The sequence below is a fragment of the Etheostoma spectabile genome, chromosome 12 (genome assembly GCF_008692095.1).
Source record: "Etheostoma spectabile isolate EspeVRDwgs_2016 chromosome 12, UIUC_Espe_1.0, whole genome shotgun sequence".
NCBI classification, from domain to species: domain Eukaryota; kingdom Metazoa; phylum Chordata; class Actinopteri; order Perciformes; family Percidae; genus Etheostoma; species Etheostoma spectabile.
The window spans coordinates 25,865,029-25,878,016 of NC_045744.1; the positions used below are offsets into that span (position 1 = coordinate 25,865,029).

The window sequence follows — 12,988 nt, forward strand, 5'->3', positions numbered from 1 at the left end:
GGGGGTTGGTAAATTGACTGGATAGTCTCGGCCCGCGGCTCGCGTGAAAATAGACCTGCCGCATATCTTTAGCAGAGCAGAGAGACGTTTTACGCTTCTGGGATGCCGCAGCTGGTGGATTATCAAGCATTGACTTGAATGCCAACGAGTGCCTGTGGGGGTCGCTACGCAACCAGAACGCAGCGCAGACGCGCCCGGTGGAAAACAGGGGTGAGGTTGACCCTTAAATCGGATCAAGTACAACAATTTACTTACTGACTTATATATTTCACGACAATCCAAGTAAAGTGTATTTACATGATAAATAAATATATAGTTATAATTAAATTACATTTCAACTGCTACCATGTTCCCAATAACAATGGGGGTCAGATGTGCTGCCGATGTAAAAATGTAACGGGCCTCACCACAAATCAAGGGCTCAGAAAAGAAAAGCCCAGTAACAGAGAGAACAAGAAAATGAATAAAGAGATAATGGCTTTGTTCACTTGTGATTTGATCTTATGATGTATTGCCTTGCAGTCATTTCTTCACCGTTGTTTGATTTTACTTTTCTCAAAGTATTCATGGGAAGGCCTTTTTCCTCTCCCTGTTTTGTTTTAAGGTAAATGAAGGAATGTAACTGCCACAGTCATTTCAATTCTCGGCTATTTAATCCTTACATTCTCCTGTTTGCTGATATTATTCATAGTTTTAGGGTTTATTATCACATGTACACAGTTGACATGAATGTATATAGCTGTGTCACCAAATGAATACAGTTCAATAGGCTACCTGCATCAAACAAATTACCATAGTAGATGGATGTTTCAAAATGTTCTCCACATAAATGAGGATAAAACTGAATTTATTGGTTTTGGGGCCAATGAAGAAAGACTGTGTCTGTGCTCACCTTTACAATCTGTCCTTAAAGAGTAAAGAATCAAGCTAGAAATGTCTGTGTTATCCTGGACTCTACATATCTCTAACTACATATCAGTAGTCACATTAAATCAATAACAAAATCAGCCTTCTGCTACTTAAAAAATATTGCACGGATCAGGGACTCGATGACAAAACATGCTCTAGAGAAACCTGTACGTGCTTTTTATCTCTAACATGCTGTACTATGTACTGCAATGGACTGTTCACAGGTCTGTCTACAGAAATCAATCAGACAGCTTCAGCTGATCCAGAATGCTGCTGCCAGGGGACCAAAAAGGCTCAGCATTAAACTTCAGTTCTTAGATCACTACATAGGCTAGTTTCTCACTGAGTCAAATTTAAAATGTGTTTGTTTCTCCATGAATCATTGAATGGTTCAGGTCCAAGATACTACGATCTCCTGAACCAACACGATCGTCACAGACCTCTCAGGTCTGGCTGTTCCCAATGTCAAAACCAACTAGGCCAAAGCTTCCTTTAACTTCAGTGCCGCTCACATATGCAACAAACTGCCAGAAGAGCTAAGACTTGAGACAATCCTTTCAAATTCTAGCTAAAGACCAACCTATTCATCGTTCGTTGCTTCTGCTTTTACCTGTGTATTGAGTGTGATGTCATGGCCCTGTTATTGAATTTGCACTCCCTCTCTCTCTCTCTCGGTCCGCAGAATCAGGAAGTGCAGTGGGGTGTACATGTGTGACACATGCATTAGGTCCCATGTTCATTTAAACATCTACAGCATGTAACGTGAGAGTGTGTAAGGAAAGTTTTTCAATTAGTAAGTGCATTTGTTTTCATAGAGTGTGGAAGACTGCAGTGAAGACAGGTTGCCGTAAAGGCGCGCTGTAAAACAATTCCAGTCAGCTGTTTAGATAAGCTCAAACTCGGAGCGGAGATAATGATTGTAAGCTATAACCGTGAAACTTATCAAATATAATAAAATGTACTTATGATATGTTCAGTGTATTGTCATTGTTTTTCTTTTTTTTGTATCGGTTATCACAACATTAAAACATGCTGCTGGTATAAATGAAACCTAATTGATTAAAAGGTACGGCATACTGTTTGAACATTTTATGAAATACATAGTGTCCTAAAATATGTTGAATAGTGGTCTAATATTGTCTTGACATATATTGACTGCCATTGTTTTTTCCCACACTATTTTAGAGTAATGGGCATTCATTTGGAAAATTTGTTTTCTTTCTTAGTTGGGTTTGTTGGTTTTCTTTAATTTCAAATATTATTAATAACGGGTAAAGTCCAATATGGCTGACGGGCGCTGTGTAATTCTAGAGTTGGTTATCGGCTCAGATGCAGCTTTAGAGACCCCTTACTGCCTGCTAGCGTGGATTGCAGTTATACTTCTTCTATTATTCCCTGCATGTAGTGAACAATGAATGGCTTTTAAAGTGTGCAGTGGTATGTTGTTCTATTGGAGCTCATCGCTCTTTTATTGTGCGTATTGGGTCCTAAAGCATATTATTATTTTTTATTATATATATTATTAATTTTAGTTATTTATATCAAGTGATTGTGTCCGTGCCATTCCATGTTCCCCCTTAAGTCTCTACTGTGCGCTGTCGGCCTTTTCCTTGTAGTGGTTTTAATTCAGGTGGGCTTTGTGAATAAACTCAATTTATATTTTGTAACTGGCCTCATCACTTTGGGTATGAAATGAACTATATAAATAAATATGTGACTTTTTTAACTGAATAACTGACTTGACCTTTTCTGCTTTCTAATCATATCTAGTATATAGCATGGCCTGGATGGGTCGATAACACTGGGTTTGGAAGTGGTTGTTAGAGACTCCATCTCTGTCACTATGAGGCTAATGGCCAAGAGCTTATTTCAAATTGCCCGAGTTGGTGGGTTAGAGTGGAGGGTGGGTGGTGATAAGGGGCTTAAATTAGAAAATGTTGTCCCCCTGTCTATAATTCCCGGCCTGGTCCATGATAACCATCAAGTTAAAGTGCCTATTCTAAAGCTGGGCCTCAAAGTGCTCAGTGCATAGGTACTTGAAAGTATATATATATGTACATACGTATATGTACATACGTATATGTTGTAACTACTGTTTTCTTTTGGGTTTGTATATGTGTTACCGGAAATTATATAATTTAATGTTTGATAAATAGCGGTGTCTTGTAATGCCATGCGGGATGGGCCAAATGTTTGGCTTGATACAGACTGTTTACAAATTTCTGTGCAGAGTTAGCCCATTGTCTCTATTATTCACAATCAGCCAGCATCATGTGGAAAAAAGGCTCCAAACAGTAACTATAATAACTAACAATAACAATAACCGCTATTCAAACAATGTATTTCTACACCTTCTAAATGTACAGTCACACACCAGCCAAAGGCTAATATCTCTTTCCTCTTCTCTGACTCATTACAGAAACACATCCTCCTGAGTCTCCATGCCTTCCCTTCACAACATAGCAGCCTCTAGTGGGAAAGAACAGGAAAAGCAATGTTAACTTTCATCCAGAGAATGGGTGTACATCCTTGTTCACACATTCTCACATGTCACGACATTTTGACATTTTTATAAAAAATAAACCTGAATAAATTCAAATTTAAAGGTTCAATATATAATATATTTACTGTAATAAATCCAAAAATGACCCCTATGCGTCATCAGATGTTACAGCCAATGCTAAGTTGAAATAATATCTTTTCTGAGAACGATGCTAATGCCAGTATTTTCTCCTTTTGGAATTTCCGTTCCATGACGGAATTTCTGTTTGTGTTTTGGCCTGTGTGTTATAATCAAAACAGCCCAGTTTGACAGCCAGGCCAGTTGCCAGTTGTACTTTACGTAAAAAAAACGTAAACCCGGCATGCTACAGCCGTAACGTTAGTACAGCCATGTAAGCAGCAAACAAACAAACTGGATCAACGGAGATAGATTCTACCCGACCTAAAGAAAAAACCATGCTGCGTGACCAGAGTTACTCAGTTGGTAGAGGGGGAGCCCATATATATATATTTATATATACATTTACTCCTCAACACAGAGGGCCTGGGTTCGACTCCGACCTGCGGTCCTTTGCTGCATGTCATCCCCCCCCCCCACCCCTTCATGTCTTCAGCTGTCCTGTCAAACAATAATGTCCAAAAAGTTGTCTATTAAAAGGAATATTGGATGTATTTATAGCCCAAAAGGACGCAGAGTTTGCTCATTTTCTCCTGAACAGGTTGTTGTCGTAATTCTGAGCCAGTAAAGTGTCGGGTGGAGAGGACGGCAAGGTAGCGTTACTTTTAATGGTTCCTACTGTAATTCTAAGCCGAAAAAGTGTGTTGAGAGATCTGCGCGAGCACAGGCTTTTATGACTGTAATAAATCCAAGAATCTAACGTTAGCTACTCCGCTGTGCTGTGAAATAATGTCGGGCTATGTGAGACTAGAGTCTAGCAACATTGTTGTGGATGCTGCGGTCTCATTCTGGAAACCTCCGTGAACTTCAAGTCTAGGGAGGAGGAGGCGGGGGAGACCACTCTCTCTAGTATTTATGAATTTGTACTGCAGTAACTATATTAAACACTAGCTGTCATTATTATATATTGCACCTTTAAATAAATAAAAATATAGGATAATTTGAGATTATCACTTTAAAAACCTTAAAAGGCTGCATGAAGAAATGTCACTGATTTATACCTGGACACCACATAATTTTCTAAAGATTATATTTTCTTTACTAAGTATTATCTAAACAAGCACTAAACATATCACTGGTTGCAAAAAGTCTTCCACGGTCCTTTTCTCACATGCAAATTATTTTAGATTATATCACACAAATCCATGTTTTGTTCTACTTTCTTTCTATTGCTTTACTGTGTTGTCAGATATGGTGATATGTGTTGCAGTTTAGTTGTTAATGTTACCCCCTGCTGTATCCACCTTAGAAAACAATACTCCTAATCGATTACAGATGTCCATCAAATAAAGTGATGATTATTTTGTTAAAGTTCTTATTTTCTTTTAGAAAATGTTCTAAATTTATCAATGAAAGACATAATGAAACAAAACTGTCCATCATCCCAGAGTTGGCTTGGCAACGTTTTCTTTTGCAAAAAAATACATTTGATGTGGTGTCTCTGGAGTGGAAAAAGAAGCTTAATCAACTGAGACAGTAAGTGAAAATAACTTTGTGCGTATGTTCTATATTTGGGCTGCCTGCGACATTTGTTTTCCGCTGGACCCCCAGTTTGTTTAATTCCTCCTCCTTGCCAGCCATCCTGCAATAACTCACGTCCATCCATTTACTTCAGCTCAGACATTATGGGACACTGCACATACCCTGCAGAAGGACACTTCCAGTGGCCTGACCTCAAGGGCTGTGCAACATAAAAGCTCTGACATGTTGAATATCTGCAGGCATCTGACTTTCCAGATTGAGCCTTGAAATCCACTTGACTGGACTTCTACTATTTAGATTTTCAACAGACCCACCGAAATTAATGAAACAGTTTTCGAGAGTTACAGTAAACTTTGGGAAAGAAATGTGTCTGTAAATCTCATATGAGGAGATCATTAAACACGAGTGGGGGAAATAACACTCCAGACTACATGTTTGCGAAGGTGAATGAACTTGTAAACACTTTTTGAGCTCACTAACAGGCTTCTTTAGGAACGTTCAATATGCATTTCTCTCCAATAAAAATAAGACAGGGTTTTACAGCACCAGCTAGCGTTTCTTCCATGCTTTTCATTTTATTTCACTAACATGGATGTGATCTAACATCAGTGCAACAAGTTGAAGACAGCCCGGCCTGTGGATATGCTCAGGAGCAAGCATTTACAAAGACATAGGAGGCATGTGCCAAAACACAATCTAACAAACCTACACACATACAAGGAAATAAACTGTCCCCTTGAAAAAAAATAACAAATATCTGCATGTTTGCAAATCCATCCTTACATATGTGTAAGGCCCTATGTATTCTTCTTCTCCAAGGACAAGTATGGTTTAACTGGTCGTGCAACTATTCCCTTGACATCGTTAGCCAAGTAAATGTTTAATTAGCATTGGAATCATGGGTCAGGTCTTATGCAACAACGGCCCATAAAACTAAAGCCATCCACAGGCACCCGAGCAGAGCTGGCCGATGGCACGGCAGCTGGAAACACTCTGTACAAACAAGAGATGGCCACTGTAATGGATTTTAAAGGTATCAAAGGAAATGACTAAATGAAACATGTTTTAGCTAAGCAGGAAATATCCTGTTACAAGCTGTATGTGTGCCTCATTAAAAAAATGTTTTGTTGCTGACAGAATAAAATGCTTGATTGACAGAGAAATGGAACAACAAACGGCTGATCCTTTAACAGCAGGGATGTGGTGGAGCTGTGTGTTTGCTGAGATGATGCCGCTCAGTAGGAAAACAAAAGCTCTGGAAAAACACATCCACCTGTAGGAAATGAGGCCCTAAAACCAAGCTTTTTGAACTCCAAATCTTACTATTGACCTTTCCCGTTCAACAAAATCCACTGGTAGTTTCTTCTGACTCACATGTGTTTTGCAGCCACAAACAAAACAAGCACAAAGAGCATTAAGGAAGCATAAATCAAGCAAAGTATCAACAGCGACCATGCTGCATCTGCTGTGTAATATTCTCAGTAAATATCAGCTGGTCTATTTATAGAGTAGGGAACTGCACCTTTACAATCCTCTCATTATGGGAACTTAATTTTGCAGAATTTCCCTGCAACAACGGCTGATTTAGTTTCAGGTAGACAACAGGATGTTTAACTGAAACTGGTCAGGATCCATTTCACAACCTAAGCTTAAGGGCAACCATTTTTTGAGGTGTGAAAGGCTGCTGCCTGCACAACAGTAAGCCAGAAATTACACAACATTATCTTCATTTAGTTGATGCTGTTATCCAAAGCGACCTACAATAAGTGCATTCAACCATGAAGGTACCACCCCAAAAATAGCAAGAATCATGCAAATACATGAAATTAATTAAAGAAGCAAAACTGCTTCCGGTGCTATCTTTTACAAAATATAGCAACATCTGCAGCTGAGTAGAGTAACCCTCTGCCATGTGACAAGACCCATTACTACTGCTACACACATTGAGTGAAACATTAAACAGCAATTAGGCTGTAGGTAAAGAACAAAAAGAGAAACTATTTGAAATATTGGCTTCAGTGCCTTTAAACCTCAGGTCAGAGTGCAAGTCTGTCAACAGGATTTCATTTTGGATTATGAATTTAAGTAAGTATTTCTGTGGTGGTTTTGTGGCTCACTAAGTGCTGTCCCCTTTGCCATCTTGGCCTCAGAGTTAAGGACTCTACCTGGGCGTGTGGGCCAGAGTGAAGCGGCGCCTCTGGAGGTTGATGCTGCGGTTCATCAGCAGCCTCCTGAACAGCAGCGGGGAGTTTCGAGGGGACCCACGTGGGGAATCTTTGGGTGAGATTTTCGGGGATCCTCCCGGGGAGCCCACTTTAGATCGAGACATGAGATGAATGATGGGCAGCCGGGTCACCCTTCGGTCCTGTGGCGTCTGCTCAACTTCAGCCTGCTCTTCCTCAGAACTCTCGGAGCACAGCTCACTCATGGTGAACAGAGGATGCTCACTGGTCGGGTAGTTAGTCCCTTTGCTCGTTAGCTTACTTTGGTCCAAGGAACAATCTCTGATCTCTTTTTCTCTGGTTCCTCAAATACACTTGACAGGGATTTCCCATGACATGGTAGTTTCTGTAGCTGTCTCTCTGGCCTTTCCAAATCCAGGAACTGTTAATGCCTCTGGTCCAATCCTGACTTCCTCATATTTTAACTAAACCTGGGCCCCCTCATTATTACACCAAAACTCTCTAATTAAAACCCTCAAGTACACTTCTTTCAAAATTCAAAAAGAGCATCAAAAAGCCAACACTACGACCTCTCTACCAGACTTTTTTATCTTTATTTGAAACCTATCAGTCTCTTTCCTGTCTCTTCCTAGGGATCACATTGACTGCCGTGCCGGGCAAGAAACTCAAACGTTAGTGTTGATGCACTCTCCCTGCCTCTCTCTCCCAGGCTTTGTTTACATTAGCTCTAGGCCTTCCCTCTCTCCAACTAAATATGGACGTCTGATTTACAGGCAGGAGAAGCATGACAGATCACCTCCGTCTGCTTCTCTCTCCCTTGTTCCAACTCTCTGCCCCCCCCCCGTTTCCCTCACTCCTAATCTTAAGGAGCATATTGTTCATCAACTTTCAAACTATGCTCCATAATTACTTCCTCCAGTGTACAAACATTAAGCCGTCGCCTGGCTTGGCCTCGCAGCTTGGTTTTCTTATGCTCACTCCAGCTGACTTTGCACACTCAGGCTTTTCCCTCTGGTCCCCGAGGTGCTGTTTGTTATAAAGTTGTCTATTTCCTCAGAGACAGCCTTTTTTGCCTTTCACATGCTCCGAGTGCACCAGGAAGAGTCACATGAAGGGCCTCTGACTATAAAAAGCAGAGGTAGATAAAAGCTATAGAGAGCATGGGTGCTGTCACGATGGCGCTCTCTATCTGTGACCAGAGGCAATGTCATCCTCCTCACCACCACCCAATCTCTTTGCTTATCGCTGGAGAGTGAGGAAAGGTCCTCCTGTGATTCAGGACTCACAGCCAAACACCGTTGCTGTCTAGAATAACTGAAATAACCTAGGGAGCTGGAACATCTGACACAGGGCTGAACCTATGACAGATAAAAGGGAGAACAGCGTTTTTTTGGTTGAAGGTGTTTTTGTGACAAATACACACTCAAAGTTACTGTACTCTATGTATTCTGGATCAATAGTACCGTACTTACTGTACCAAATGTAGCACTGCAGATGCATTTCCGGTCAAATGTATGTCGAGTTTTTTATATCAGCTGTCATCACTAGAGTACGTTTCAAAGGATGAGTGTATAACACCGGACGTGACTTCTGCTCTGTACTTCCCAGTCGATTACTTTCACTTTGCAGACACCAGGTTCATCACTTCAGCATCACCAACACATCTATTATGGATGATATTTTTCTCCGGAGTCCCATTAACGGGGAGTAACCCACAGTACAGCTTGCTCTGAGAGCGCCCACTGAGATTTTGCCTTTAGATCTACATATTACACAAATACCGTGCTTTAAGGCAGAACTGAATTGATGTGTCAATGAAGCAAAAGGTATCAAACTTCTTTCATAGCTGCACTCAATATCTTCGTATTAACAATAGGTCAAATGATGATGTGTGATGGGGCAGCCTCTAACTCACCCAGTGGGAGCATTGCTGTGTGTTATCCCCCCATCTCTCTCCCCCTTTCATGTCTATCCACTGACACTATAGTGAAGCGAAAAGACCTAAAAAATAATCTTAAAAAAAAAAAAAATGATGATGTGTAATGTGAAAAGGGGCGTAGTGATGAACCCACAGAGATTTATCACCAAACTCCCTCAGCATTATAGAGCGAATGAGGGCCTTTCAGCTCTTTATTTGGGTTTTATGGCCTGCGACTTTAATGTTTTGGTTTAGTCTCAGCCCTTTTCAGGCACCTATTTTTAGCAAAAAAAAGCTAAAAGAAAGAAAGAAAGTTTTCCAAAGAAGCACATATCATGGCTCTATTCAAACTCATATTAGACCCCCACCACAGCCCTTCACAGTATCCATCCCAACTCGGGAAACCTTGTTCATCTTCTGATTTTGGGAAGCATTCTGCTCCCTCTAGGATCCATCTCCAGATTTTCACTGGGAAATTTGATTCCCAATCAAACAGCCAGACAGGGAAAACAAACCAGGACTTGAAGACAACGTCATGCTGACTCACTAACCCATCTACGTGGTGTGGGCAGAGTATGCTCACAACACTTGTCCTCTACTACTGATGAGGTGGGATATCAAATTAGTGACATGATAATAAACTAATTTAGCTTAATTTTGATTGGAGTTCCCTACTCCCAGCTCACTGTCATTTTAAAACAACCTGCAGCTTTAAAATTCTGCTCCATAAACAATTTTTCTGGCGATGCGTCAAAATTGCACTACTAGCTTGTAAACAGGCGAACACATGGCCCTCTTCACAGAGAAGGAACACAATGAAAGGCTTTTTAATCCATCAACAACACTGGAGTCTATTGCTTTATACTTCCTGATTTATAAACACTAGTGGAATAAATATAGGCCTGATCACCACAATATATCAACCTATTTTCTAGAGCCTCGTCTGTAGAGTTTTGACAATGGCACATTAAATGTGATGACTCTGCATGCCAGTGTGTTGCCTTGACATGCTGATGTCAAGTTACAGACAGTTTCTACACACGTGCTGTACAGAATGTTCAGAAACTTAAGTAAAAGAGTCCATCCATCCATCCATTACCTTTAACTGCTTATCTTTTACAGGGTAAGGGGGGGGGGGGGGGGGGGGGGGGGGGGCGACAGCGCTAACCACTGCACCACCATCCCACCCCATAATTAAAAAAACAAAATACAGGAAGGCAAAATCATAGTTTGAATCACTGGAATTGTGTAAACAAATGACATCCATTACACTACACTATTTCTTTCTGTGAATGTTTCTGAATTTTGAAATGATAATTAAAAAACCTAAATACAGGTGCATTGTCTATATTTCTATCTGGGGATAGCGTCTGTGTAAAATATTTCTGTTTTGCTATTTCCTGGCAATAAATTCATGTTCTTCAAAATAAATTAAATATTTTAGAATTTTCAAAAGAATGTCACTTTAGAAAATACGTTTGTATACATTATGGATGTGTTGCTTCCAACTAATTCATATCAATCCATTTTTATTTGTCGTGTGAAATGTGTTTGAATTTTAGTAAAATGTTATCACGTCAGCTCTTCCAACGTGTGAATGATTCATGATAAGCAGAACACCGAATAAGAGATACACACACACACACACACGCAGTATACGTACAGTGTAGATGGGCAGACACAAATGTATTTGCAGCTTGAATGTTTTTGTGGAAACAATCACAAGAGCCTTGTTTGTCTGAACTTTTCTAGTGATAATTATTTAGCAGTGTGCTAGAGGGGAGAGCAACGCCTTAAGCAGGACACTTTGTTGGATCATATGCTCAAGAAGCAAATCCAAGTTTTCTACCTAAATTTAGCAAAAAAGATCATCAAGCTTTGCTGAATACTCAAAACTTTACAGGGAACGGAGTTGGAAATTATCCATAATACAGGACGACAACATGCTGGATTCCCAGGCGCTGTTAATCTTTTTTTATTAACCACGTACCGTTTAAATCATAACTCTAGAACATGTGCCTAACTGTTTGGAAAAAAAACTCACTCCTCTTAACAGAGCTCACAATCACCTAAGCTAAAAACACATTATTTTTCCTTAAGAAATGTGCGGGCTTGCTGAAAGGATTTGGAGGTTAAAAATTTTGACATAAAAGAAAAAAGAAATTACAAATGAATCCTCATCAAGGTTTGTTTCCCAACACATATCTTAAAAGTGGATGCAGATCCTCGGTAGGGTAAAGGATGTAGATTACTCCAAAGTTTTGGTGAGAATGATGAGGTTTGTCAGTGCAGAAACAACAACACACAGAACCATTGACTCACAGGGCTTTGGAGATATAGCTGGTCAGGGTCCCCAGGCTCCTGGAGGGCCTGATGCTGCGAGCTGAGGGGCTGGACTGGGAGTCATCGTGTGTGGAGGGTCTGCAGGAGAGCCTGGGCAGCTGCAGGGTGCCTGAGAAGAGCCTCTTCACAGCACATCTGACATCGGGATCCTGGACAAGTGATGGACAGTAGGCCTGTTCTGAAGACTCCCACTGTCTCTAGGGGGGCACAACAAAGGACAGGATGCTGTCAGTTTGGCTACATTATTAGATGAGACGCTTCTAAATGTATACAATAAATTAAAGTAAATTACAGGCAGGCCACTTCTTTTATAGCAAAGTTTGGCTAAATCCCAGGACCAGAAATCCCCGAGTTGAGTTTCCGCCATCCTACTTTCTCTTCATATGCTTTGTATTGGCCTTATCACATGTCAACAAAATTGCAGAAAAAGCAAAAGAAAGCTACTAGCAAGGGCTGTAGTTATATAACACTTTTCTAGTTTTAGCGACTACTCAAAGCACTTTTATATAACACAGGAACCATTCACCATTCACACACTGCGGCTGAGGATGCCATACATCTACTCAGGGTACAGTGTCTTGCCCAAGGACAGTTGGGACATGTGACAGGAATCAAAACCCCAACTTTCCAATTGGCTGATAACCGCTCCACCACTAAGCCCCAGCCACCCCTAGCATGTCTAGTATGTGTGTAGTATGTGTTTGTCTTGGCAGCACAGCCATTTCATGTCTATACAATAAAATTATTCATGAATCAGTTAATTAGAAAGGTCAAGCTTGGCCTTTGCTGAACTTCTCAAAGAGACAGTATGAAAAACAAAATCCTTCACTGAGAACTAAAGGTAAGTTGCAGACAGGGCTGTTTTTGTGTTGTTGCTGGAAATAAGACGAGCCACGTAAAAGCTCACTCAGGCATTCATTTTGGAAGGTTTATCTGATTTCAGGTCCTAAGACCCACACACTATCACCTTGGACACAATAGACGGTTCTCACAGTGAGATAGTGTTTGAGATTAAGCTCTTAGGGCATCTCTCTTTCAGCGTTGAGGGAAAACAGATAGGAGCGCGTGTTTCCCACTGCATAACAAGACCATATCTGCTTGGGAATTACATCTTTCCAAAATCAGCTGTCAACACTCTCTGGTTTTACTGTTGACCATTTCTGACCAAGGTGACCAAGATACAGAACACAAGGTGCATGTCATCCATCTCTCTCCCCCTTTCATGTCTATCCACTGTCACTATAATAAAGGGAACAGCCCCAAAAAAGAATCTTTAAAAAAAATACTACCTTACTAGTAAATGATAAATGTCATGTCAATTTAAATCCTTGTGTTTATTCCTCCCACAGGTCGTGGAGCCGCGCTGAACAAGTTTATCAAGAGGCAGTTCTGGTGTATTGGCAATGTGAGACAACATGTATGTCACAATAAGTTCCTCATTGCACCAAACAAGTTATTGAGCAGCTCTTCAAA

The 12,988-nt window shown here is 40.6% G+C and overlaps 1 protein-coding gene across 3 annotated transcripts in view; it reads right to left on the reverse strand.

Moving 5' to 3' along the window:
- pde4ca (phosphodiesterase 4C, cAMP-specific a) overlaps nucleotides 1–12,988 on the reverse strand; it is a 60,000-nt gene that overhangs the window by 46,352 nt on the left and 660 nt on the right. For 2 of the 3 annotated variants that reach the window (XM_032532629.1, XM_032532627.1), the window contains exon 1: nucleotides 7,237–7,871. In XM_032532629.1, the coding sequence (XP_032388520.1) occupies nucleotides 7,237–7,499 (263 nt within the window). In that variant the 5' untranslated portion in view covers nucleotides 7,500–7,871. Of the gene's footprint in view, nucleotides 1–7,236; nucleotides 7,872–11,494; nucleotides 11,713–12,988 lie in introns of those variants that run through there. The other variant, XM_032532628.1, reaches the window with a different exon arrangement.